This window comes from Daphnia magna, linkage group LG5 (assembly GCF_020631705.1).
Source record: "Daphnia magna isolate NIES linkage group LG5, ASM2063170v1.1, whole genome shotgun sequence".
NCBI classification, from domain to species: domain Eukaryota; kingdom Metazoa; phylum Arthropoda; class Branchiopoda; order Diplostraca; family Daphniidae; genus Daphnia; species Daphnia magna.
Genome location: NC_059186.1, coordinates 10,028,851 through 10,056,490, shown reverse-complemented (window position 1 = coordinate 10,056,490; position 27,640 = coordinate 10,028,851). Strand labels below are relative to the sequence as shown.

The following is a 27,640-nucleotide window of genomic DNA, read 5'->3' as shown; positions in this document are numbered from 1 at the left end:
TCTGCAATTAGGGCAGACAAAATGGACGAACAGATTTAATCTCTCTTTGTCAATTTTTTTAATGCTTCATTTTATGGCCATTAATTTGTTTTTAAAGTAAAACCGACTACTACAGACTTTTCGATAAGCGTAAAATAAAAATGTAGTTCTTTGTCCCAGTTGTTTTTGTCCTGGCTTTTTTGCTAAACATTTTCAAAGGGAAGGGTACAGTAAGTTTCACAAATTTCGTTCCCTTCCTCTCCCATTATTTACATATTTTTCGTCAACCTTACCGCACCCCTTGGCTTTAGCCAAAAGAAAATGAAAAAAATGCAAATGTTTGAAACGAAACTTATAAGTGTTGCCAAATTTCACTACATTTTTTCAATATTGATGCACGAAAACAAAGTGGTACAGTAGAAATGGTGACACAATAAGTCACGAAAAAAAAAAGTAGGTCGTTTAAGTTGCATTATTTTTGTTTTATTTTCAAGACAAATGATCAAACGCAAAGATTTTGTCCTCTAGCTCGACGCAAGGAAATCCGGAATGGAACATCAACTTCTTAACAAATGAAATGTTGTGGCAGCTGCAGGGTTTTTTCCGTGAGCTTGTCTGTTGACCACTTTTTGGGTCGATACCGGGATACTAGGCTATAACGAATTATTGTTATTACAACACAAATGCTGAAAAAAAAAAAAACAGCCCTCCCTCTGCAAATATCAACGGGAAAAAAATTGAACAATATTTTTCCAGCACTCTCCCACATTGCTGTTTTCTTCTTCTCTTTTTCTCTACTGGAATGGTGGTTTTTTTTTACCGTCTGGGGCATCAAAGGAAAACTATAGAAAAACGACAGAGGGATAAGTAGTGCACGCGAATATGTGTCTATTTGCGGGTAAAAATTATTTTTTCTCACCATATGGTCACGTGACGGGGTTAGATGAGCTGCTTTGTGAAAGCGAAGCCCACCCTCCGAAATACTATATAAGACGTTAACATTGTGTTCACTATTGTATCAGTAAGCTTCTCCAGTTCGACTTCAACATAGTCTCTTCAATAGTTTTTGTTTCACAATTTATTCACAAGACAAATCAAATATGAGGCTTCAAGGACTTTTCAAGGTAAATCCTCTAATTTTAATATTTTACAAGGGAATTTGCAAATGCAAATTCTTAGTCATTTTGGCGCATTGTAACATCTCTGGTTATTAAGATTTTTGTTTCTTTCCCTACCTACTTCAACTGCCATGAAAGAGGAGGGGAGATAAAAAAATTATGCCTGTTTCGTTTCATACCTCACCCTTCCTCTCCCCGCTAAACAGCACATTTGTTTTTTTGTGAAAAGTCAAAATTAAATCAGACTCCCCAGAGTACTATACTTCAAATGGATGGGGAGCGAAGTGTACAACTCAAATATGCAATCCAATTCTCTTTCCTTGTGTCTCATTTCCCCATGTTCCATAGTTATTACTATTTTAAAATTTTCTTTCGACAGCAAAACATAACTAAACTTATGCTTCTTATATAGTTCGTGGGTCCTGTTTTGCTAACGCTGTTAGCCATGGCGCTCGCTAACAACAGAATGGATGTTAAGGCAGAACAACTGGTGACGCATGGCGAGCAAGGACAATACATTGGCTATCGTCAATCGAAATGGCTGGAAAAATTCAAGCGACCAAAGCCTTCCAAATCTCACTACGGAAAACCGAAAGCTTATTTCAATGCACCTAAGCCACAATACAGTGCACCAGTCACGACCCATTACACTCCGCCGCAAGTCAATTATTATGAAAATCCAACTCCTTATAAATCTCAATACAACGCACAACCATCTTACGTCCCATCAGCTGCACGGCCAACACAGGCAAACTATTTTCCAATTCCATCTCCGTACAATCAGCATCAAGCAGTTTACAGAACACCCGCCGGCAACCCGTCGCATCCGTCTTTTAGCAAACCAGAACCTCAGAACAATCTGCCTGCACCGGTGTACCAGGAACCGGGGAACAGTAACCCGGCACAGCCACCTTCGAATTACATTCCCTCGCAACCCGTGAACCCACCGGTTAATAATAACCCAACACAACCTCTTTTTGGGCCGTCTGGGCCTGTGAATGCACCTGTTCATTCTGAAACAGAAGATTATAGAAACCAGGTTAACATCCAACCTTCATCACAGCCTATTAAGGATTACGTTCCATCGCATCCTGTTAATCCAGCACCGGCTGTTTACGTACCACCAGTTACCAACAACCAACAGGAGCCTTATAGTCACTCAGAACCTGCGATCATCACACCACTAAAGGATTACAAAGAAACAATCAACAATAACCAACCGCAATTTGCTTTTAGTCATCCAGAACCGGTGAATGACCCATCAGTGCAAGATTACAGAGCCCCAGTGAACGAAGAGCCACAACAGCACAGTCTAGACTACATTCCATCAGAGCCGGTCAATCCATCAGTTTACCAATCACCTGTTGAAAATAATCCAGGGCAACTGCCTTTTAGCCATACGGAGCCAGGGAATAATTCACCGCTATCAAATTATGAAGAATTGGTCGAATTGGTGAATAACAATCCGTTGCAGTTGTCTTACAGCCAACCAGAACCAGTTAACCAGCCGCAACCATCTTACGGCCATCATGAACCAACCAATAACTCACCACAAGGTCTTGGAGAGCAGGATATTGATAACCCACCTCAGCCACCCCACGGCCACCAGGAATTTGCAAACAGTCCTCAGCCAGCCCACAGCCACCAAGAATTTGCAAACAATCCTCCGCAACCCCACAGCCATCAGCCAGCCCACAGCCACCAGGAATTTGTAAACAGCCCTCCACCACCCCACAGCCCTCAGACACCCCACAACCCTCAGCCAGCCCACAGCCACCAGGAATTTGCAAACAGTCCTCAGCCACCCCACAGTCCTCAGCCAGCCCACAGCCACCAAGAATTTGCAAACAGTCCTCCGCAACCCCACAGCCCTCAGCCAGCCCACAGCCACCAAGAATTTGCAAACAGCCCTCCGCCACCCCACAGCCCTCAGACACCCTCAACCACCCCACAGCCACCAAGAATTTGCAAACAGTCCACAGCCTCCCCATAGCCCTCAACCACCTCACAGCCACCAGAAATTTGAGAACAGCCAACCACTATCTGGCCACAGTGAACAGGTCAACAATGATCTTCCGCAACCATTTTATGCTCAACATGAGGCTATTCCAAATCATCCAGAACCATCACCTTTTGGTCACTCAAATCCGATCAACAATCGACCACCTGTTCCTAACAATCCATTGCAATCGTTTTACAATCAACAGGGACCAGTGAATAACCCTCAACTACCATACTACACAGCATTGGTTAAAAATAATCCACCACAGCCCTCACTGGATTACATTCCATCAGAGCCTTCTTATAGTCAAGAAGAAACAGCTTTTGACCAACCACATCCCGTTCAAGAACTTCAACAACCAGCCCACACTGAAGCTCCTCAATCGACGCCGAAGCCTCTGAGTCACAATGTTGTTCCTGCCCAGGATTCTTTCTTTCCTACGGAAGCAACAAACTCTACAACAAGCTCTCCAGTTACCCCGATCAAAAATGAAGCTCCGTTAAATTTCCCCGATAGCCCGTTTTCGACAGATATTGAAGATGAAACACATCCACTTTTTTACAATGAATTCAAAAAATCTGAGAGAAATCAAGAAGACCCGGACACTGGATTCTTCGAGTTCGGTATTTTCCCAAGAAGTAATAGTTTCTTTCTTCAGAATTACAGAGGTTAGAAAGGCTAGGTGTTCGATGGCAATTTAATTCCCACGAATGTCTGGCAGTAGTATCACAAAAGAAGCAAAAAAAAGGAAAATGTTTTCATACGGGATTGGTCTCTAAACAACCATTTACCAATTAAGATATTCATCTCGACAATGCGTCAAGTGCTTCTCTATGGTTTCAAGCCAGAGCCAGCTCGACTATATTTAGCAGTTTAATTTAAAAATTTTTTATAAATTATGAATAATAAAATGCACCAGTTATTAATTCACGACCGTCCCTATATTGAAACACCCAACAATTTTGTTATTGATTGTTTGTTATTGTTATCACGTTCATTTCTACTTGCTCTCAATAAAAGCAAAGTAATCCAGTATACGTTGTCAATCGTCTTTAATTATTTGTTCTCTCTTCTACCCTTTCTTAGCCTTACATTTTTTTCCGGGTGGAATGGGTGGTGGGGAGAGGAGGGCGGCCGGCAGGTTGGTTTTCATTTTCGTCGACCACAACCGCCATGTTTTGTTTTTTTTACTCCAGGTGATTTTGTGAGAAATGTTCAGTTCACGGAATGGGTAAGCAAAAAATGTCCTTGAGAATTTTTCATCAGCTATTTTACAAAAATTGCTTTTTCAAATCAGTTCTTCTGAGAGTGGTGGTGGTGCAGGACCAAAACATCTAGTCGCACAGAAAGCTGAAGTGAAATCGTCTTTTTTGCATATGTGAAGTTAAAAAAATTTTTACTAAGTTATTTTGCCCAACTGACGGTTTCCAACTATAAGATAGTTTTAAAACGTACAACTTTTTCCAGGCTGTTTACAGGGTATATTCAAAAGAACAGATACCTTTTGTACTTTCCCGGCTGCCGGCCAAAATTCCCAATGGCCTATCAGCTGCTGCTCTGCTGGCAGCTAAAAACATTAGTAAGTACATTGACAGAACCCAGAATCAAAGTAAAATTCCCGCAAGCAATACGTGATACTTGATAAATGCTTGTCATGATCAGTAAATACTTACATCTTGCAATCTCGTCATTACTGTTAGGCGAGTCCATTTTGTCGTGATCTTGTCAGGGCCTGTTTTACTGGCCTCGTTCTTAAAGCATTGAGCCTATGATTTGTGTTACCTGCCTGCAACTGTTTCTATGTTTTTGCGTTGCTGGTAAACATGAGCCAATTGCTTCCCTTATCAATAGGATATATATTTTTAGAAAAAAAAGTACCACAGGCTGTGAACGAAAGAGATCTGCCTATACGCTGGGTGTGGAAAAGGAACGCGGTACATTGCAGTAAGTCTAAATTCGAAGAAAAGTTTAAAGGAGGGCAATTGGGTACACGACATCAATTAAATTAGCATCTCCATTAACTTCCTTTCGGGCAGATGTATTTTTTTTCCTTTAAATATTTATTCGTGCACACAAAACTAATTATGTAGAAAGTAGATTCAGATGTGTTGATCTTTGAAACAAAAAACACAATACTAAAAAAAAACATACAAAATGGCGTTCTTCCAACTTTACATGACGCAAATGCCAAAGAGTCTATCATAGAATTGTCCATTTTTTGTGTACCTAATCTTAGAAACAAGATCTCAAAAAATGTGTAACGGAAAATTCGCCTAAGATTGTTAAGTGAATTGATGCAAAAGAAAAGTTTATACAATATTCAATAACTCTTCATCGATAATCTATCGTCTATTTGTGCTCCGTAAATTCCACATGCCTAAGGTGTGATTAACTTTCCAAATCTCGACGCCATATTTTCCAGCCAAACGTGATGGAATCAGAGCATCTACATACGCATCTTTGATAAAATGTTGAAGAAACTGGAATTTGTTTTACGACCGTAAGTGATCTGACTTCCGTATTCATAATAGAAATGAAAAACTTTTTGGACATATTCCAAAAGAATTGATCGAGTTACATATAAACTGACGGATGAGTAAGTAGAGCAAAACTGAAGATGATGAGCGATCGACGGCGTGAGCCAAGATGAATGACTAATCACGTGACTGGAAGAGATTAGGAGAAAGCGGTACCTGCCTCACCTGGATATAAGACGGCGTCAGTATGTTCATATCATGTCAGTGAGTTTCTTGAGCTTGTCTTAAATATATTGCATCTCATTGTTGCAAGAAAATAGATACAGTCAAAGAAGAATCATGTGCAAGGTAGTAAACATTTAATTGTGTTTATCATTGTTGACCCAAGTTTTGCAAGGGATTTCGAGGACCACACAAGTAACAATTTTGATTTTCCTGACATTTTCAGGTGTTTATTCCAGTGATGCTGACGTTGCTCAGTCTCTTAGCCCTATCAATTGCCGAACGCAGATTGGATAATGCGAAAGAATTGATAGAAGCTCGTGACGGTCATGGCGAGGAACATCGTCCAAAGAAACTATTTGGCAAATTTAAACGACCAAAATCTCAGTACGGTCCACCAAAAGCACATCATCAACCGAAGAAACCTCAGTATGGACCGCCTCCACACGTTTATGGTCCACCACATCCTGTCGGCCCGCCAAGCCAAACTTATGGACACCCGAAACCAGTACATCCTCCACCGCAGGCAAATTATCAAACTCCAGCTTACCACCCACCTCAACCGGTTGCGTACAGCCGGCCAGGTCCTACTTACAGCCATCCCCCCAAATCGAGTTATGGACCTCCCACGTACGCAAGCCCTCCGCAGATCGTTTACAATCGACCTAGTCCTGTTTACCCTAAGCCGGCACCAAGTCCGCCTGTAAACCCCGTCTACAATCCACCACAGCCTGTTTACCCTCAGCCAGTAGCAACTTACAGCCAGCCTGCGCCCGCTAAACCAGAAGTGACTTACAGTCCACCAGCACCTTCGTATGGTCAAGTTCAGGTAAATCATCAACCAGCTTCTTATGGTTCGCCGGATCTCGACGACAGTCACGAAGATGATCGCAAACCATCCGACGATCTTCCACTAACATCTGTCTACAACGTACCGCATTCAGCACATGTCGAACTGCCTACTCCGACTTATGGATCAGTCAAACCGTATGAACCAGCTGAACCAAAGCCGATCGTGACGCCAGTTTTCATCAAAGCCGAGTTGACGGGTAATCGTTATCAACAATCAGCAGAAAAACTTCCAGAAACTCCTGTTTACAAGCCTCCATCATCGGCTTACAGCTCGTCGCAATTAGAAGATGATCCTCCAAAGCAAACTGAATATAATCCTAAAAAACCTTCGTACTCAGATGATACGAGCGACGATCTTTCAGCAGTTGAACCTTCTGTTACCGGTTCAACAGGTTCATCTAACTACGACGACGATGGCAAATTTTCGCCACCAAACGAGTCTGACTTCCCTTCGCTTTTTGATCCCTCAAGTAATTTTTACAAGCAATCAGAAAACGCGCCAGACACAAACGAAGATTCTGATTTCGGATTCTTTCAACTTGGCATTTTCCCGAAAACGAGCAGTTTCTTCGAACAGAATTATAAGGGTTAATCAATTGAATGGTAATATTTCCCGTTGTGTTAAAATGATGCCATAATCGAGAGGATGACACACACACACACCTCCGCAAAATGGATTATTTTTTAAACTGATGAGCTGAATGAGCAAAATACTTCAATCCAATTTTTTTTTTTTTTTGCAGTTTTATTTTGTTATCTAAACGAGGTGAAGAGCTCCCATCAATCTTCCAGTACTGTATAAATAATTTGAAAAAATGCGTTTCTTTATTATTTTTTTTTGTTTTGAAAATATTTCCGTGGGATTGGTAACCATTTCAAGAATAATGTATCATCGTGAAATGTCAGAGGAATGTTGAGCAAATTATAGACTTCATGACATGTTCCACAATGTCTGTCAACAGGAAGGTAACTATAATTGCTTACAAAAGAATGTGATTAGCGTTGTTTGTCTTTGTACCAAATTTGGTCAATTCGTTACAATAAATCGTTGAAATGTTAACAAAAGCTTTGGAGAAATCTTTTACTTTTGCGTCTTGGATGTTGTTTGGAACACAGGGCAACGAAGTAGTGAGTTTCAGCCTAAATAGTAAAACTGGAATTCGATAATTAAGATCTTGAATGAGAGCCTTTCATCGTGGTCTATCCACTTTGATGCAAGGTTTCACCATAAATCAAGCATTGAAATCATTCCATGACTATGTAATAGCTAGAAGATTCTGGCATCTCGAGGGGTTGCGGACTTGTCCCTGTTAAAAGGTGGAATAGTCAATCGTAACGCTTGCAATCCAATTGGTGTCAAGACATCTCCGCTGGTGGTGAAAACGACACGCATTAGTTTCAAATTGGGGAAAGCTTCGCTGAACTTCCTGGCTTATCAGCGTGTGACTAGAACATTTTACGCGCAGTCTTTATGAGCAAGATCATGAGATCAACAGACTTATTATTTTTTTTCACGTTACAAAGTCGAACAATCTTCTTTGGAAGCTGGCCATAATAAAATTAGGTCGTATCATCAAGTCTCTTTTAGTTTTGAAGCGAAGATAGAAACGGGAATACTAACAGTAGATTCGGTGGATTCATAAATGATACCTCTTTTACTGCGTTTTGAAATAAGGGCTGTATATACTGTCATCTTTTGATTTTTGTGTGTAGTTGATGGGATGAATATTCAAGTGACCGCCCATCTCATGTACCCAGCAGCCACGTCTCTTTTGCTAAATATGGAGAAAAAGGTGAGTATAATTCGGTTGTTGTGTGTTCATGGTGATTAATCACAAAGTCCAGAAAAACAAGGTTTGAATACTTGGATTTAAAAAGTTAAATAGCTACGGTGCATTTATTGTATTGCTAAACAACCGAGCTTATTATCCATAAATTTCTATATGGAACCATCTCGGCTGAAAAACTTCAAAAGAAAACCAGTAATTATCCGGTTGTAGCTGACTCTTCACACTTTGAAATATATAGTAACAAGCGTAACTACTGCAGGTGTACCTAGTGACCTACACAAATACACTTAGTGTGCTCGAGTATATACCGTATTACTGCATCTAACGAAGTATTATGTCCAGCAGCCGTCCGGTTGGACAAATTCAAAACTATGGAGTTTACCTGTAGTTGCAAAATTTCAAAGAATAAAAGACAAACAGTTTTTTCCCTTCCAAATTGGGATGCATATTGGAGAGTAACCTGCAATGATGGCTGGAACAGTATAAGTTAAAATAGTAAATAATAAGATTGAACGTTGCATTATAACGGGAAATAATTCAAAAATCTTCATGCATACATGAATTGCCTTGATGAGGCCTTGTTGTTGGGACATGGTATAAACATCTGCAGTTTCATACTCACTACTTGAGTACAGTTCTGTAGAAATGTACATCATGTCCTATAACGACTACCCCATGAATACACTAAAAACGACAGAAAGGTGACGGATAACTAGTGCGAAACAACATAAATCCTACTAGGATCATAAATTCAGAAAAGCACAGGCCGTTAACGTGGTGGGGATGTCCTTTTGGAAGAATCCAGTTTCGACCAGGAGTATATAAGATGACAGTGAGTCTTCTTGCAGTCAGTGATGTTTTCGACATTTTAACTTCAACATCTTGCTTCAAAATAGTAAAAGAGAAAAACCTTCATCATGAGACATTACGCAATTTCAACGGTATGCAGTTCTCCTTGAAAAAATAACATAATGTTTAGCGATTCCAAAAAATGTTTTAAATTAAATCTGTCTTAGTTGGTCGCCTACGTATTGTTCACTGTAATACTTGCTGTAACAATCGCCGAGGAAATTGGGGAAGACGTTGCAGAAAGTTGGGAATTAAGAAGCCCACGATGTGAGCACCACAATCACGACGGAAAACGGTCGACGAAATGGCTAGGAAAACTGAAGAGAACTAAAACGCAATACGCTTCATCGAAGCCCAATTCACGACCGAAATCTCATTACGGACAGCCTTATACCCATAACCGTCCTCCGAAACCGCAATACATCCCACCAGCGACCAATTTTAGAATTCCACCTTACAATCCACCAGCTTCATATCTAGCCCCACATTATTCTCAATCAGCCGTGCAGAATCCTAACTCTCTTCAACAGGCATCTTACTCTCCTCAGCATAATTCACAGGCCTCTCACCCTCCTAACAAGAATCCAAATTCAAATCCGCAATCGTTGAGCTACGATCCTCTAGCACACGTCTCTCCTGCCCCCACGAAAGCTCCAACTTATGCTCCTCCTTCTTACAGTAATGCTCCCTACCCTCAAAGTCCTGAAGATTTCGAAGACCTTAGTCTTCCTATGTCAGTTTACATTCCTCCAGCGCAAGTTCACAATCCGTCAGGTCCTTACTCTCCTGCACAGGCTCCGGTTGCAGTGTCTTACGATCCACCAGCAACGACACATACAGAGGCTCCAAACTACTTTGCTCCAACAAACTCTCCGTCTGCCTACACCGAAACGACTTCTTCACCTTCCTACACCGAAGCTCCCAGTCCCCATGTTTATAATCCAGCGCCCCCAGCCTACGATCCTCCGATTGCCAGTGAAACAGAGGCTCCTTACCTTCCTTCTTCATCACAAGTTCCAGTCTACGATCCTCCAACAACGTACGCTCCTCAAGTCTCCACAGAACACTCTGTTTACTCACATCCTTCTTATGCTCAGTATGATGAAGCGTATAGTCCTCCAGTGCCGACTAGAAGCACCCCAGAACCGTACAATCCTCCAGCAGTGACTGAAAACACTCCTGAGCCTTACGTTCCATTACAACAGCATCAAAACACGCCAGTTCCTTACGCTCTCCCACATCCTCCAAGCCTCGATTCCGCATTGTATTATCCATCTGCCTCCACCGAGGCACCAGATTATTTTCCTCCATCTTATGGCGATGCTTCCTACTCTCAATCTTACAATCCAACAGAACAGAACAAAAACACTCAGATTTCTTATTCTTTTCCACATCCGTCCGATTCTGCCCCGTATTATCCAGCTGCCTCCACCGAGGCTCCGGATTATTTCCATCCGTCTTACAGTGATTCTCCCTACTCTGAATTTTATAACTCGCCAGAACAGAATAAAAACACGCAAATTTCATACACGTTCCCACATCCGCCAAGCCCCGATTCCGCCCCGTATTATCCACCAGTCTCTACCAAAGCACCGGATTATTTTCTTCCTTCCTACGATGAATCCCCTTACCTTGAATCTTATAATCCTCCAGCATCAATGTACAATGCACCTAGTTTCCCGAATTCTAATTTTCCATCCTTCTCTTTTCCATCGTTCATGGAATCAGTTGATCGCTCCCCCTTGGCTACAAAGATGTTCGTTACCCTTCCACAAACGACAGAGCGTCAGCCTACAATCCCAGTCACAAAAATGAAGAATTCTTTCAATCTGGAAGCTTTCCCCGGTTTAACGAGTTCTTGCAACAGATGTTGAGAGGTAAAATGTAAAAAACCTGAAATGCTGATTGGAATAAAAGGCACTACAAATCATCCGTGACCGGGACAGTTGCTAATGTTTCTCATTTTCAAAGTGTTACACAGTGGGTTGGTATCTTGTTATAGTCTATTGAATGGGGAGATATTTAATATTACATTTATAGTTAAAGGATGATACAAGAAAAATACAAGGTGTTGTTTCATTTATTAGCAAAGGTTTAAACTGTTTACTTCCGATTTCATTTTCCCTTGTGCTTACGGGTCGAGATACAGTGGCACATGTTCGAGGAACTGATTGTTCCCATTGCAGTTGTTGTAGTTTCAGACCAAACCTGCTAAATATATTGAGCCGAAAAGATTGTCATCCTGAAATTGCGGAGCTGTCAGTTATGATCATTGTCCAACAGTTTCCGGTTAACACCTGAATAAAACCTGTAGTTTTCTTAACGGTTAAACTGTTCATTAACTATTTTTCTTACCTTATGCAGCCATACAGTTGACCTAAATGTACCGAGAGGACGAGAAGCTACCTGGTCATTACTGGAGCCGCTGGAAACAAATGCGGTGTCTGAATAAACTATCACAACGTTTTTCTGGCTGTTTTGCCATTATGGTAAATAGAATGTCACTGAGAACTGAGGTAGCTGCGAAAAGTATATCTTTTTTCTTCGTCCGTGTGTGAATTACCGGCTACTGCCATGTATTCTTATGGTTATTTAAAGATTATTGCTCCCAGAGCCTCTTTTCCTTGTTTCCTTGTGACACTTTTTATTATTGGTAAAAGCTTTCTCAGCTCGAATTTGGAAAAAACAAATTATTTTTCACATCTATGGAAGCGGCTAAAGCGAATGGTTATGAAGCATTCAATTTCCGTATTGGTGGTATATTGAATCGGTCCATTGGAATCACAGTAACCAATATCTGCCCTCCTTGCTGCCATACCTTCAATTTCCTCATTTATTCGCTAGCACTGGACTCTCAACGTCATTACGTACTCTGCTGTCCAGGTATCAAACCACCTCCTGAGTTTGCTCCAGACAAGCAAAAAAGGTAGTCATTTTTCCTCGTCATTACGATACTACAATTTTCAATTGATTGCCATAGATCTAGGCTGGATGTCTGTGTGCTCTATGGCCAGCAGCTGGATTACATTTCAGTAATTCAAGCCAATCGACTCAAAGCAGTATAACAAGCAGCATCATTGGGCTTCTACTTGTCCGACAGTGAGCCTCTCTCGATTTGGACTTTAGTGTAGTCTAGCAACTACAAGCAAAACAATCCCGCACAACATGAACCTTCAAGAGGTTTCAAAGGTACACACATTCAATTCTGGTTGGTTTAAGTCAGAAAATTAACTAAATTAAAGTGAGATTTCTTTTTTGATAATGTTCCTTAGTTTTTAATTCCTGTTCTGGTGGCAGTGCTGGCCCTAGCAATGGCTGATGAAGGCGTACACGACCCGAGTCTCTATCAGTTTCTTGACTTTACACGAGTGGAGCAAAGCCAGAAAAATGAAGGACATCGACCGTTCAGATGGCTCAACAAATTTCGCCGAAAGTCTCAAGTACCAGCCAGATCACATTCGGAATCTGCCCCTACAAAAGAGCAACAAGGTTCACAGATACCGATACATTACATGATTGAAGACGTGTCTTCACAATACCGACCGCAACCAACTTACCACCAAGCAGCGCAACACCAGTGGGAATCTGTTAAGAAGCCGAAAGACACTTCTTACATTATCTTACCACCACCACCAGCGAGTCAATCTAAACAGATCAACATTCCATCGCACGCTGTGTATCTTAAACAGCAAAAGAAATCAAAGATGCCATTCGTAGCAGCTTACAAGCAGCGTCAACAGGTTGACAAACCACTGCAACAACCACCACCACCGCCATCAAGCCCCGATTACAAACAGCAAGTAGGAGAGGTGGACTACAACGTCCAGAAACCTTTGCCGAAGCCACAGGTTTACCCAGAAGTCCCTTCATCTCAGCAAACTCCAAACTACGATCCTCTTACGAATGTGCCTCTTGTATCGAATGATGGAAGCCATTCCGGTGAGGATTCTACTCCAACTCATGTTGGTTCTCGCTATTCGAAATGGTTGAACAAGATGAGGCGAAACAAAGCTCATCACAACCAGCCTGAAAAATTAGAAAACCAAACGACTAAACCCCATGACAAACCCTCGGAGAACCTTTCTGCCCTACCAGAAGCTTTTTACTATTTTCAGAATCCATCTCCCAACAACCCACTGCAGCCAGTTTCACATCAGTCAGTTAATGGTCAAGTAAACGCTGGTGGTTATGGCCAACCTCAAACGGTTAACAGCGGACCACAGTTAGCTCCGCCGAGACCTGCCAACACCAGGCCGGCAGAACCAACTTACAGTTCGCCCTCACCTGCGTCGTTTCGCCCAGAGGCTTTTCCCACAGTGGCTTTGAATCAAGCTCCTCAAGAAAATTCTCCAGATACTAGCGAAACAGCGGACCAATCGCCACCTCCCAACAGGAAGTCGTTCTATTCAAAATTCATGAAAAAGCTCAAACGAAATAAAGGACAGAAACATGAAGAAACTGTGGCCGAAGAGGAACCTGCTTTTACACCATTGCAAACACCATATAAACCACCGGTGGAACCGGTAGTTTACCGACCTCCCCAGCCAACTAACAACGCACCACAACCAATCCCGTCTAGGCCATCTAACGTGAAACCATCACGTCCAGCGGGACCAGCACCTTACATTCCTCCTGGTGCTGTTCCTCCGGTGTTTAATCCACCTGCGCCAGCTTATCAAGACGCTCCTGCTCCTACCACTTACTCCCCACCGCAGAACGTATACAACAAATTTTCACCGAGACCGACTTATTCCACCACCGAGAAACCGCTGGCTTATTTACCATCGCCACAGGAGGACAGTTTCTTTTCGCCACCGAACAAACCAGATTTTATTCCTTCACCTTTTCACGGGCAATCGGAAAAAGGACAAGGAATTCACGAGGATCCCGAAGAAGGATTCTTTGAATTCGGCATTTTCCCCAAAAATAATGGCTTTTTCGAGCAGAATTTTAAGGGTTAAATCTTTGTCATTATCCCGTTTCAAACTCGTGTGAAAGGTATTCGTCTTTTTTTTTTGGAGAAAGGGAAGAGGTTTTCTCGCACATCTTTACGTTCCAAAATCAAACAGAGCGGGCTCTTGTTGTCATGGAAACGTAATTGTTTTTCATTCTTACTTGTATGGTATTTTTCACGAATTCTCTTAATTCCAATTACACAATTTTTTATTTGGTTTCACCCTTTCGCCAATATTTATGTGTGATCACTTGTTATCTTAAACATTATACCATTCGAAATAGAAATAAACAACAACAAAAAAGCAAAGATCATTTTCTACATTCCTGTTATCAAGGGTAGGGTAACCAAAAAGTTACGTCATTTTAGTGCCATGAAAGCTTCAGTCTTGACGTGTGTCTTCCTCCATTGTTTTGCACAAAGCGACATAGTAGTTAGACTGCAGGGCATAGTCATTGTTAGTTCCAGGAAATAAGGTAAGGACGTGAAAATGCACAATAGTCTGGGCATTTTAAATGGAGAAAGTTAGTTTCGAAAAAAAAAACATTAGTGACTTGACCTGCACGGAAAATGGCGACAGGAAACGTTTGCAGAATGTGTTTGTTTTTCAATTACCTTGCAACAAAATGTATACATCGTAACTTAGAAAGCCCCAAACAGTCGAAGGATTAAACTCATTTGGACAAACGTAAAGGTTATATAGTTTTTTCTCTTTTTTTTGTTTCTTCTTTTTTTTGCTTGTTTTGAGAAAACGTAGTGATATGAAGCATGTAATAAGAAGTAATTATGAAGCCTTAAATTTTCTCTTTGGCAATAAAATGAATTGGGACGTGGAATCAGGGTAACCAACGTCTTTTTGTCCTCTTGCCTTTGCTAGCGTATTTTCCCTATATCTGTATCGTTCTTCTCATTTGTCCTCACTGAACGTACTTTCTTCTTGCTACGTATCAAACGAACTACTGGAGGGGGTGCTGGATCCGAACAAAAAGGTACTTAATTTTCTCATAGGTGTTAAATTCCAACAAAACTCGAGCAATTGGTCGGTTTGAGAAAGTCGAAATCGATTAGGAAAAGGATATAAGACTGCATCTTTGTGCCACGTTTTTTGTCAGTGAGATTCGCCGTTCGACACAGTCTCGTTCGTTGTTAGCGGTTCGGTTAGGTAAGTAGTGCTCCACTACGAGCAGTCTTCAAGTCCCACTATGAAATCTATTGGAATTTCAAAGGTACGTAACTCAAAGCTGTTGAAATGAAATTTCAAGGCGAATTATAATTGAAATTTAATTTCTATCAATTGTATAGTCTCTCGCTCCAGTCTTGCTGATTCTACTGCCGCTTGTAATTGCCGATGGCTTTAAAGATCACCAGTTAAAACTAGGATACGACACCGGAGAATATCGCCTATTGAAATGGCTAAACAAAATCAGGGGAACAGATAGGACCACAACTCAAACAAAATCCCAATTCGAACCGATTAAAATCGAAACGATAACTCCCGAAATTCAGTACAACACGTCAAATTTCACGCAAACTCAAGTGTTTGATACTCCTCAGTTAGCCAAGGCAACATACTCTTCCGTGCCGCAGCCGCTGGATAATAAATCGTCATCCAAATCTTCTCTTGACTCTGTTGAAGGACCCGAAACAAGGCCGTTGGTGACATCAGTGGCATCTCCTTCCTACAAAGATTATTTCTATTTGAAATGGTTCCACGGCTCACCAAAAGCAACATACTTTAATGAAACTGCGCTTCCAGACGAACCGATATCGGTTCTTGACAGCAAGGCGGAACACGGCGATAATCCAACAGTAGCACCTCTTCCAGCGATTCAAAATTCTCCAGAGGAACCGGCGAACCAGGAATTTAATGTGGAAAACATTGACTTTAGTGACGCAGAATCGACCGAATCGGCTTTCCTTTCGAGCGATTCTATTCTTGGAAAAGTTTTAGGCAAAATTAAACAGATGATGCCATTGAAAACACAAAAATTAGATATCGAACCGCTAAAATTATACGACGAACCCCCTAAACCGCAGCCTTTTACTCGACCGAATGTGGTTCAATTTCCTCTACCCAGCAATGTACAACAGGTTCACAGTCAACCTATTAAAGAAGTTAACCCTCCTGTTGTTTCAGTCCAACCCGTCTATCATGAAATAAGCTCAGCTATCAAACAGTCGCCAGAACAAACAATTACTTCAACAACTACTGAAAATAGCCTGCCAACTACGTCTAACAGTCCACCACAACCAAACCCGCCAAGCGAAGAAGAAAGACCAGCTGAACCGTCTTCTACCCCACTGCCGCCTTCTGATTCCAACAGTGAATGGCCTGAAACAAAAGATGATATTTCGGAGCGGATGTCCGGCCCTTTACAGACGATGTTTTATTACCCCAGACGACCGACCAACAATCCAGCACAACTTGAAGAGCCAGCTTATAGCGCACTAGAATTGGCTTTTAGCCCACTGGTTCCAGCATATCCGTAGGATCGAAACTTGAAGATTTAATCCTTCCTTTTTATTACATCGTTGTTTTTATCATAATGATTTGGTTTACTGGCCAGTTATAAATTGATGTTTCAATGCTGTCTTTCTAATAGCAAGAGGGAAGCAGCTTGTTTAACAATCAGGCGAACTGTTTCGCATAACTCGGAATGCTTTTACCCGATGCCGCATTTTATTGAGGCACTTTACCACGATCTTTACTTACAGGATTCATTTTCACGAATTTTCCCAGTTGAATTTTTCTAATATCTAACTTAATAACTTAATGCATAATAATACTATACTATTTCTTTGTTATATCGTTTTAACAGTATCCTCAAAAATATATCGTTATGCTTGCAGTGGCATTTACCCTGTGGCCTTCATACATAAAACTATTATTCACGTAGTCCAATTTACCTCTTAATATTATTTAGTTTAAAGCCTTAAAAAGAATCACACTAACAGCAAAAGTTAATGTGTTGTGCCGTAAGGGAATGTAGGATCGACCGACAGGTGGATCTCAGGTAGTTCGTCTTCCTCTCAAACTGGAGAAAGCAGTCGTGTCTGATCCTACGTGAAGTGAAGTGTAAGACGAAGCCCCACTTTTTCCAGTTGGTTACATCTCATGAAGATTGTTGTGTCTCCATTTTCTTTGGATTGTGTCGAGACTGGAGCTGTCTAATAATTGTAAGTAAACTTTTGGTATAATTTATGGTGTCTTTCTCTTTACTTTTGTAAAACGGGCAATGCTCTTACGCCACAGCTGATCAGACAAACAATTGTAAGGGTAGGCATATGTCCTCTGGCAAAACCAGCTTATTAAGCAATCGAACTTTCCACAGGTGTGTAGTACGTCCGCCATTTTCTATTTACGTATGCACACGCAGCCAATTTGAACGCGGCAGCAACCAGAAAGCCAAGGCAAATAAGAAATTGTGACGTTAGATCAGAAATGTTTATTACAATAGAATGACATGGGCTTCGTACGGATTACACATCGTCATACTTATCTCTCGGTATCACACGTCAATAAAAGTGTCAAAGAAACGCTGACGAGAGCACACGGATGAAAGTCATGTTAATCTAAATATTTGTGAGGGGAATATAAGGGAGGTCGTTCTTCTCCCGCAAGTGTGTTATTTACAAGCCCTGTCCAATGTTAAAAGAAATAAGGATAAGACGGTGGAGAGTGCGTGTGTAGTGTGCCCGCACACAAAGACGGTTCCTTTGCACCTCAGAAAATACCTCTCCGATTTCAAATGCTAGAAGTGTAACTTCTTTTAAATTACTATGTTGGATTAAAAGGACAGAACGACAGATATATTACGAGGGGGATTTGTTTAAATTAATTCTTAAAAAATATTTGGAAAATAAAATAAAAGAAATGGAAATTAAAGATGATATACGGTGTAACCATCTGAGGAGAATTTTCAAACCAGTCAAAGGGGTGGATGAGATTTAGGACACGATATCGGATCGTGCAATGCTAAAAAGACTTTTGTTGGAATCCCTCGTTGACGAAAATGACAAAAAAAAAAGGTGACTGGAGGTTTCCCTTGCTGAATTCCTAAACTGAGCTATTATCTTTGTTGTTTTTTGTTGGGAAAAAAAAAAATTATAATAATTTTGAACCATTTCTCAAAAGTTTTAAAAAGTGTGATCGTTCAGTATGGCGTTCATCACCCACCGTAGCCAGCTCCCTACATGACGAAAAATAACTGTTGGAGGAAACATCATAATTCAATAAATTAATACTCTAATAAGACATTCCCCGATAGCTTGGTCCCCCAGGGATTTCGAAACACAAAAATGACGAAAATAACTGATAGTTAAACGAGGAAATAGAGGCAGGCTTTTTTTGTGTGTGTTTTGTTTCCCCCTTATTTGCAGTTGGAGACTTTGACGAATTCTGGGTGCTCGATGTGAGCCAGCGATCCCAAAGAACTGCTGGATTTACCCTTTCCGTCAAACTGGCGGACGCGCAGTAAGAGGAAGACGGCCACCATACAGGCGATGATGAGGACCAGCAACAACATGGTCAATCCACCGACGAAGCTGGGCACAGAAAGGCAGATGTGGTTGCCATCCATGTCGGTCAGGTTCTGCACGACCACAGTTTCGTTTTGGTTGGGGTTGAGGGTGAAGGCGACGTCACCTGGAGCGACAACCTGGATGAAACGTGTGGTTGGCACGTCCGTCATATCCTGAGCGTCACGTTTGTAGACGTGCAAGATAGTTGGCTGTTCATCAGCGCTGCGTCTGGAACGGATGCCATCGGTAGCGTTGGCAGAGACCATGCGAGGTTTGCCCAAGAACTGGCGAGACTCGGACTCGTCAGCTTCACCGGCACGGTTGACATTCTTGTAGTTGGGTTGAGGTCCACCTCGGTTCACTGGGAGAGATTGAGGAGGAGCAGCACCTCCAGGGCCGCCTGGAACACGAGGATCTACTCCGACGACCTTGGAGGATGAAGCAGCGTAGCCGAGATCACCAGGTAGACCACCAGCACCAGCGTCGCATTTAGGTTCAGGGCATTGGTTACGGCAGACTTGGATGACGCACTGGAAGTGAACGTTCATGGAGTCGGGGAATTTGAAAGCCTGGACGAAAAAAAAAGTGTTAAGAATTGCTATCGGTGTCGAATCGGTCGAATTCCGTTATTACCTGGAAGTAAGCATAAGACACAACGGAAGCAGACTGGCCAAAGTTGCGGACTTTCTGGAAACGTGACATAATCTTTGGTCGAGTGACGCAACCGTATTGGTCGACCAACTGGATGGGGGCGCGGAGGCCATCGTGAGCCACGCAGTTGCGAACCAACATGTCGAATTTGTTCTCGTCATCCTTGATGGCCAACACCATCGTCATCGTCTGACCGATCTTGACGATACCGCTGACTTCAGAAGCCCAGGGACCTTTGCCAACTTGGATCTGCATCCAGCATTGAAGGTTATCACCGAGGAAGTTGGCCGTGACGGCGTTGAGCATATCAACGGCGAATGGACGGAAGGTGACCGACTTTTCGTAGTAATCGTACCTATTTTTAAAAATTAAAAAATAAGTTTGAATCGTCAAAAACAATCAATTATAAATCATGTTTACCATGTGCAACGAAGACGGCGGGCCTGATCCCAGACTTCCTGAACAAGTGGGTCGTACTGGATGATGATTGTGTTCTCAACAAAAGTTCCAGCAGGTGAGGGAGCTCCGTAGGCACCACCAGCAGCCTAAATGAAAGAGTTAGTTTTAAATTGACGCTGATTGTAAATTGTTAAATGAATTATCACCTGGTTGGCTGATGAAGTCATGCCACAGCTGTTGAGGTAAACGTCGAACGTAGCGCTAAGCTGGCCAGATCCGGGTCGTACGTGAACGCAGTTGGAGTCGCTGTAATGTCCTTTGGAGAAGATCATTCCGTAGAAAGGCCGATCGAATTCAATGTTGACACGCATGTGCGTCTTCTCGCACTGCACTTGCAAATTCTTAATTTGCGGTTGATCGCTAGGCTGGCCAATGGGCCACTGATCTTCAGAAGCTGGGCCAATCGGACTACCCTGAGGTGGGTAACTAGCAAGGCCGCCGGATGGTGGAGGTAACAGTCCAGGCCCAGATGGGATGTAGTTCGGTGGAAGTGGAATCTGGCGTTTATTGGCACTTGATGCTGCTCCTAGCGGAATAGGATTGATATCCACACCACGATGTTCCAGAGGCAGGACGGAAGAATCCGGTACCTTGTCAGTGTAGGTGCTCTGTAAGACGAAAACAAAAGAAGGTAAAATTCTGTAGTAGATGTCCCACTTATCAGAAACGTCGGTATGTTCATCCTTCACTGACGAAATGGAACATGTATTCGTATCTTTAAGCCTTAGCTTCAGGCTAGAAGGCAAATGACAAAATGGAATGGCCTCAATTTCTTTTTCAAGAGCTTCTTCAACGTGAAATGGAAGCCTGTTGGCGAGTCTGCTAGTTAATTGACGATGCATCATCTATGGCGACGCCTTTGGCGTTATCGTCGGTCTCTCTTCGACGCTTTGCGAGCACCACCCATCATTAGATATATGCGTTACAGTGGCTATGCCCGTTTGTCACTGGAACGAGAGTCTAACGGTTATTCTCCGTAGCGAGAATGAGGATGTAGCGTTATGAGGAGAGCGTGATTTCGGAGAAAGAAAAATGTTGAGGACGCACTATCGACTATGACTCTGACCTGATTTACATCTGACGCAATAGCTCGAGAAAAGCAAATTCCGCCTGTTTTAAATGGCGCAAACGATCCGTAACGTCAGCTGGGGAAAAAAAAACAAAATAATGCGCATTTTTTAAGCATAAATATCTTCATAGCGCAGCTGTTGTTTGATTGCCACCCGTGCGTGAAAAATCTCGTTTGGGTCGTCGGAGAAACGACACACAGCAATGGCCGTCGGCGCAGCTGGACAAAAGCATTTGAGATGCTCGCGCGCGCGCACCTCCGATGAATAGCATCAAAGCCAAATGTTCCGTTATACTTGTTTTCTTCTAGCCCGATGTCGAATGGTACAAAAGCATTACGTATAGACACTATTTCGGGTTTTTTTTTTTTTTTTCAAACTGTCAGGATTATAAATGTTCTTCTTTTCGTACAACTCGTGGCACGGCAATCCTCTTTTTTTTTTTTTTCTTCAATGCAAAGTTGTTATTTTAAGCCAAGAGGCCAATTGTTGTAGGCGTTTTCCGGCGTCTTTTGCCGACTCCCCGTAATGACATTGAACTCTTTTGGGGGAAAAATGCCGGCAAGAATTATTTCAACTTTTTCTTGTTGTTGTTTAGATCTCTGGGTATATATACTCTGGCAAAACCACAAGGTGTTGCAAATCGTACCTGTTGTAACCTCTGCCTTGACCCTAGAACCGTTTCCTTCAATGTTCATTTCGTCTCTTATAATCACACACGTCGGTTGAATCTCTTTGACGTACATACGGCATGAAGGTCGCCTCTTTGCGTGTGAACTCTTCATCCGTCCACTTATTACTGATCCCGTTGCTGCAGCTGCATGTCAATCGATAATTAACCTCCTCCACTAATAGCCCTCTCAAAGATTCTTTTTAGGGTGAACTCTCAAGTAAGCGGCCTTCTTTGGACTTATTTCATTACGTCAAGACATCAAGCTTCTAATTCAACTTCAACCGAGTTCGAAAAACAGGAAGATGCGCACCCAATGAACAGGGAACATTGCTTTTCATTAACGGTAGTTAACTTCTCTGACTAGATGTGTAACATGCTGCTGTAAATACTCTTCGCTTGCTCGCACAAAAAGCCAACAAACTAAGCGACGTCTTCCGGGTCTCTCCCTCGTGCATGGAAGACAAATGGTAATGAAACGGGACTGTGAACACTCTACATCCAAACGTAGTTGGTAACATACGAAATGAAACATCGGAAAAGCTCTGAGAGACGTAAAGAATCACGTCGTGCTTATGGTTCATTTCGCTTGTGCTGTACTGACGATGTGAAAACTATCGGGATTGCGGGCAGAGCGATGAGAAATTCCCGAAACCTGGATCGAAAGCAGACTGATGGAAGAAGTTCTCTTGAAAAGAAAGATTCTCCAAAAAGAAAAAAGCAACGGGACAAACATATGTTGGGCTCGTTGCTTTTCGTCTTCAACGGTTATTTAATGTATGGATATAGTTTACGTTGTATGCAACAGCGGCAAAAACCGGTTCGGCTGGTATTGCAATAAAGCAACAGACATAGCCGGTGGACATGCTAATGGGACGAGATAAAATTCCGATAGATTTGTCTATTTCCCCATTTTTTTTCTGAATTTTTGATTTCTTTTTCGCACTACGGTTAAAACGTTTCAAATGCCAGGAATTCTTTCGGTCGATGCTAAAGTAAAGAAACCTATCCCTTTCCTTATTGGGCGACCGTTAGCGTACTGTCACTTGATTGGCTGGTCGGGACAGATCCAAATCGTTCACGCATGACGATTTTCCCTCTTATTTCATGTCGGCGCTTCACTTGAAGAAAGGAAAGAAAGAACGAGAAGGACCACATTCTTGGGGCCTTGTTGGTATTATCGGACAAAAGGGGGAGAGAGAAGAGTGGCTTTGATAGGAATAATGCATCCGCATCCGGGTGACCCACATTCGTTCGTCTACACCAACCACGTCTTTCCCCTTCCTTTGCTTCTTTTTCGTGCTTTAAGTACCAAATCCCCCCACTTGGTTCGACCTTATTTCGAAGCGTCACACGCAACAGCGGAGTAAAAACGTTAAAAACTAGGAATGTCGGTGCTGGTTTTTCTTTTTCTTACCTGGATCAAAATGGCGGCGAGAAGGAACCAGGTACTAAGTCGTCGCTTCATCTTTATGTTGTTTTGGGGATCTGCCATGAGAGAAAGAGAGAAATAATAATAAAGAGAATTATTAAAAATTGCTGGTGTAGTTTGTTACAAGACGCCAGTTTTGACGTGCAATCAGTTACTGCCGATGATGCCAATAAAAGAATAAAACAAAAGGACATGAGAAAAGCACCAAGAAATTTATAATAGTTATGGCCGTATACACGGATTGTACCGTTGATTTTCTTCAACCCAACCGGAGAAAGCGGCGTCCGAGAGATGCCTACGACCGACGTCGCCACTAACCGTTTGAATTATTAACAATCAAACTCCTCAAACTAACTTGTTTTCCAGCTGTTGTCAAACGCAATCGGACGACGGACAACAAAGCACATCCTCACCAAAACAAAACAAAATAGCGGATTCAACCGGTAACATGTTAGCCAAAAGGACCAGACAGAAAACAAAAAAATCTCCACGTTTTTTGGCTAGTTACGTGTTTAATGGTATCGCGGAAGTGCACCTAGCGTAGAAACACCTGCCACGCGTATTGGACGTGTGAAAAATACAGATGGAGACTATGGAATGATTTTTTTTTCTTTTCTAGTCACAGCTAGTATAGCAATCCCGTTACTGCCGCTTCTCACCTGTGCATCGCTTTTTATTTTTCTTTCGAGTAGGGAGGCGCTGTTTGTGAATAAATGTCTGTTGCGTTATTCGCAACGTTTCATCGCCAGGTGAGCGATAAATTTGCCAGGGAAGGTTTGCATACGCATAAAAACGGTGTCTATTGTTAAGATAATTCCAGGCTTAGTTATCACACAGGTACTCGAGCACGGGCAAACAATCGAAAGAAAACAAGCTGATGAATCAATGGATGTAATAATAGCCGTTCTAACTGGATGACCTACAAGGTCGTCAAGCCAAGACAAACCATTCGAGAGTCATGGCTTAATCATTTTAAGCTTCTAGCAAAAAGGAAAATCACGCTGATCGGGAAAAGAAAGACTCAGGTAAAAGGAAGAGATGATTTTTGAAAAGCTCGACCTAAATTGTTGAAGCGTTCCAGAAGAATTCTCGCCGCCCCAGCCTTTTTTTTTTTTTTATCTGAGCTCTATCGGATGACTAACTACGCCCTCCTTTTTTTCCTTCTGAAATCTTTTCTTCCAGCAGCCCATAACCCACATTTTGCGCGAGCGTAAAGAATGACAAATCAAATAAACTAAAACATTCTGCTCTTGTTCTGTTTTCATTTTGTTCTTGTACGAGAATTCTTCTTTTGCAGCTGGATTACCAAATTGAATGGTAATGGGTCACACACACCGGAGGCTGGGCACAGCGTGGGTTTTCAGGAGACTGGGGCGGGTTTTTGTGGAGTGCACGGGGGATATAGTACCGTTAGTGTTCAAAAAACCGCCGGAGCTCGTTTTCTCCTCCCGTCATCCTCGTGCATCATTGTAGGTCATGTGGCCTCTGAACCTCCCTTCTTTCTTTTCAAGTTTCTTTCTTTTTTCTTTTAAAGATATGTATAAAAAAAAAGGTTGCCTTGAAAAACTTGAAATATTAACCACCCCTTCCCAACTACTACGTTTTTTTCTTTTTGAAACTGTAAAAATGATGCACGTAGTACTAAAATTTCTCAGGAAAACTGGAAGAAGAGGTCGAGAATTTTCTGACCTATTCCGTTGGTTTTCTTTCTTATCTTTCGTCGTGAAATTACATTTTTCTCTTTCCTTTCAAAGTCAAGGTGTCCTGATACCGCTAAACAACGAAATGGAATTGCTGCATTTTTCCCTCCCCCCAAAACTGGCGATTTCAATTAAGTGGCTCGACGGCGTAATGGATCCGCAACAAGAAGAAAGGAAAAATGACTCCCAAAAAAAAAAAAGAAGGTACTATTTTTGAATTTGCAGTTAACATGGACAACGGCCACGAAAGCGAACAGCGCGTCAGGTGTTGTTCTTGTTATTTTTTTTTTTTTGTGACTCTGTATGTAGCACTCTTGTCTATATTCCTATTTGGGAAAAGTCAGCCCAGCGAGACGTGCTCGTATTATACCGTTAACAGACATGAGGGCCTACCATTATACTGTACTGCTACTTCAAGTTACGGCCAATGGAAGCCACTTTTTTGTATTTTTTTTTAAGGAAACAAAAAGCTTTAACTTGAAAAAAGTTTAAGGACTTGAAAACCTGTCCCCCCTTCCCTTCTTAATTCTTCTGCACGAACCTGTGTGAAATCTTTCCTGATTGCCAACATCCCGTTTGTTTTACGAGTACGCAAGTTGACCGACCGCCATCCAGGACTGCGCAAAATTTCCGGGGTAAAACGCCGGGTAATCGGGAAGAATCAAAGACGAAGGTGTTTTTTTTGTTTTTTTAGGGAATTAAGAAACTCACCGAAAATGGGTGTATCCAAATTTGTAAAAATTGTCGGTGATTTGCGATGAACTCGTTGACTTTTGTTTGTCGATCGATGATTTTCTTGTTTCGATTTAAAGGTGAAGCGAGACTGATCCAAAATGTAAAATAGCACAAAATTATTTCTTGTTGCGCGCAGCGAAGATGTTTCCAGGACGATCTTCAACGGTTCTCTGTGCCTTGGGAAGTCAACACCGGCTGGTTTTATAGCGGACGGTGCTTGCGGAAGGGAAAGACTGCAGCCAAGCAGAAGAGCTATACAGCAAGAGGGGTGGGTGGGTATACTTGGTGGGCCACACTAGACACCTGGTATCTTTCTCCAACCCCTCCCCAAAGAGAAAGAAAAATAAAGGAGGGAATTCAAAAAATAGTCAAGCCAAACCCACAGCGCAGACGCTACACCGGGCCAGGTGAAGACTGTCGTCAGGACTTTTGATGGAGAAAACGAGTTCCGTCAGTGAGGGCGAACCTTTCCGTTAAGTAGGTCAACTGTGTGTGTGTGTGTGTGTTGTTCCTTTTTTGGGGAGGCAAGAGAGATACACCAGATCCAATGTGCTGCAGTAAAAGAAAAAAAAAGTTTAGACAGCCCGGAGGTTGCGTTGAGTGCTACACAGGTATTGACGTCACCGAAATATACCCCCGGCAGCACTTTCTTTCCTATGTAGTAGATTCGAACCCACCTGTGTTTGCCCTCATTTTAGCAGCCCTTTGTGTTGTTGTTGTTTGTTAGGCTGGGTCTGATTATATCTAAAATAGAGAGACTGCCGGTTCAAATAGTTGTCGACGTCAGAGATCCAGGATGTGATTTCTCGCGTTTTAGGTTCTCCCGCAGAAAGACTTACTTCTTTTTTACTCGAGGAGAAAGAGAAAGATCACTCTCTCCTTTCTTTTTCCGGCTAGAATGCGCATGAACTCCCTCATTCAATTTCACTTCCGCTTCATCTGTATCCATGAAAGCGGGAAAGAAATTGAGATTAAATAGGTTGCATAAGATCATATTTCCATACAACCCGGATAGAATGGAATCTTAAACACATAAACAGCACTCTCTCTCTTTTCTCTATTTCATCATTGCTTTTTCTAATTCTTTATTTATAGACAGCGTAAAATGTAGAAGAATAAAATTACTCTTACGAATGGCACAAAGATGACATTCGTGGGTAAAAAAAATCGAATAAACTCGTGAGTACATTAAGACCATATGGTACATGATGCGGGTTTTTTTTATATTCATAAAAATAAAGCACTCGTCATTTCATGTTTTTGATTGCCATTGTCGTTGACTTCACGCTTTTTCATGCTAGTAATTTTGTTTTTGAGTAAAGAGCTACCATACGCGCTGGGCATCAGGCTTTTGTGATGATGGGCTACCGTCATTAGCATCTTTTCGTTCTTTTTCTTTTCGAGGAAACAAAAATCGCAAGCCAAATGTTACGCATAAAAAGAGTAATGTTCAATTTCAGACAAGGTTGTTCTGCGGGGAGCTATCTCCTCCCGCGGTCGGATGATTCTGCAACATCCAATTTCCGTTGTCTGTGGATTTTCTCTGATCTACTTGGCTAATGGATAACCAACCTCAATCTTTCTCTTCTCGTTAACTAGACGTGGAACACATTTTCATGATTTCTTTGGCCGCATTTTTCGTTTTATTTATTTATTTTCCCCTATTCTTCTTCTTCTTCTTTTCTCGGCCTATTGCGTGCCTACCGTCTGGTGCGATAAAGAACGACGGGCACGGGAGAATTAATATACGGGACGTGAACTATGCGCCAATAAAAGACGATGCGAGGTAAAGTTGTGTTGTTTGACCATCGAAACCTAACACATGAGAAATCCATTTAACAGCTATTTTTTTTCGGCCGCTGCCCATGCATATAAACCCGGTGAACGTAACTGTGAGCTGCGGGATTTTTTCTTTTTCCATGTGTAGCGCGTTTACCTGTTTATTTGCTGCTATAGTGGCGTGCCTTTGAGCGTGAAAATATTATTCGACACCAGGGCCTATGAGAACTATGCAACCTTTCTGTCTGTCGGGCCGTTTCTGACCGGTAGCACGCGGCCCGAGACCGTTTTCTGAAACGTCATTTTTTTTCTTTCTTTATTTTAATGTTTCTTTTTATTTATCTCTATTTATCTCTTTATTCGCTTCGGGTAGATGCGACCTG

General features: G+C 42.0%; 6 protein-coding genes and 2 long non-coding RNA genes across 15 annotated transcripts; 5 read left to right on the top strand and 3 right to left on the bottom strand.

Annotated features, from left to right (window-relative positions):
* The first annotated feature begins 978 nt into the window (after positions 1 to 978).
* LOC116923741 (proline-rich extensin-like protein EPR1) lies at positions 979 to 4,134 on the top strand. Its single transcript, XM_045173487.1, has 2 exons — positions 979 to 1,103; positions 1,510 to 4,134. Exons 1-2 carry the CDS (start codon positions 1,080 to 1,082, stop codon positions 3,088 to 3,090), a joined length of 1,605 nt encoding a protein of 534 aa, XP_045029422.1. The 5' UTR covers positions 979 to 1,079; the 3' UTR covers positions 3,091 to 4,134.
* A 239-nt stretch (positions 4,135 to 4,373) lies between these two features.
* Positions 4,374 to 7,710, top strand: LOC116923742 (extensin). Of its 6 annotated transcripts, none has more exons than XM_032930268.2 (4): positions 4,374 to 4,477; positions 4,567 to 4,678; positions 5,522 to 5,924; positions 6,025 to 7,710. In XM_032930268.2, exons 3-4 carry the CDS (start codon positions 5,916 to 5,918, stop codon positions 7,240 to 7,242), a joined length of 1,227 nt encoding a protein of 408 aa, XP_032786159.2. In that variant the 5' UTR covers positions 4,374 to 4,477; positions 4,567 to 4,678; positions 5,522 to 5,915; the 3' UTR covers positions 7,243 to 7,710. The 6 variants fall into 6 exon arrangements, with proteins under 6 accessions (XP_032786159.2, XP_032786157.2, XP_045030023.1 ...); XM_032930266.2 differs by having other exon boundaries at positions 5,482 to 5,924; XM_045174088.1 differs by having other exon boundaries at positions 4,431 to 4,678; positions 5,482 to 5,599; positions 5,663 to 5,924.
* A 1,534-nt stretch (positions 7,711 to 9,244) lies between these two features.
* Positions 9,245 to 11,372, top strand: LOC116923971 (extensin). The gene is made up of 2 exons (XM_032930500.2): positions 9,245 to 9,381; positions 9,457 to 11,372. Exons 1-2 carry the CDS (start codon positions 9,358 to 9,360, stop codon positions 11,161 to 11,163), a joined length of 1,731 nt encoding a protein of 576 aa, XP_032786391.2. The 5' UTR covers positions 9,245 to 9,357; the 3' UTR covers positions 11,164 to 11,372.
* LOC123472500 lies at positions 11,354 to 11,823 on the bottom strand. The gene is made up of 2 exons (XR_006646944.1): positions 11,645 to 11,823; positions 11,354 to 11,586 (listed from the first exon to the last, which is right to left on the bottom strand). It is a non-coding gene; the product is annotated as an uncharacterized LOC123472500 (long non-coding RNA).
* A 217-nt stretch (positions 11,824 to 12,040) lies between these two features.
* LOC116922725 (extensin) lies at positions 12,041 to 14,552 on the top strand. Of its 2 annotated transcripts, none has more exons than XM_032929111.2 (3): positions 12,041 to 12,172; positions 12,270 to 12,478; positions 12,562 to 14,552. In XM_032929111.2, exons 2-3 carry the CDS (start codon positions 12,455 to 12,457, stop codon positions 14,248 to 14,250), a joined length of 1,713 nt encoding a protein of 570 aa, XP_032785002.2. In that variant the 5' UTR covers positions 12,041 to 12,172; positions 12,270 to 12,454; the 3' UTR covers positions 14,251 to 14,552. The 2 variants fall into 2 exon arrangements, with proteins under 2 accessions (XP_032785002.2, XP_032785001.2); XM_032929110.2 differs by having other exon boundaries at positions 12,071 to 12,215.
* An 803-nt stretch (positions 14,553 to 15,355) lies between these two features.
* LOC116922726 lies at positions 15,356 to 17,125 on the top strand. Its single transcript, XM_032929112.2, has 2 exons — positions 15,356 to 15,469; positions 15,546 to 17,125. The coding sequence occupies exons 1-2, from the start codon at positions 15,446 to 15,448 to the stop codon at positions 16,731 to 16,733; spliced, it is 1,212 nt and encodes a 403-aa protein (XP_032785003.2). The 5' UTR covers positions 15,356 to 15,445; the 3' UTR covers positions 16,734 to 17,125.
* Positions 16,824 to 17,546, bottom strand: LOC123472502. Its single transcript, XR_006646946.1, has 2 exons — positions 17,490 to 17,546; positions 16,824 to 17,411 (listed from the first exon to the last, which is right to left on the bottom strand). It is a non-coding gene; the product is annotated as an uncharacterized LOC123472502 (long non-coding RNA).
* A 128-nt stretch (positions 17,547 to 17,674) lies between these two features.
* LOC116922724 lies at positions 17,675 to 25,664 on the bottom strand. 2 transcript variants are annotated; one of them, XM_032929108.2, is made up of 6 exons: positions 25,455 to 25,664; positions 23,029 to 23,102; positions 20,021 to 20,482; positions 19,836 to 19,960; positions 19,398 to 19,770; positions 17,675 to 19,333 (listed from the first exon to the last, which is right to left on the bottom strand). In XM_032929108.2, exons 2-6 carry the CDS (start codon positions 23,077 to 23,079, stop codon positions 18,614 to 18,616), a joined length of 1,731 nt encoding a protein of 576 aa, XP_032784999.2. In that variant the 5' UTR covers positions 23,080 to 23,102; positions 25,455 to 25,664; the 3' UTR covers positions 17,675 to 18,613. The 2 variants fall into 2 exon arrangements, with proteins under 2 accessions (XP_032784999.2, XP_032785000.2); XM_032929109.2 differs by having other exon boundaries at positions 23,029 to 23,099.
* Positions 25,665 to 27,640: the final 1,976 nt, after the last annotated feature.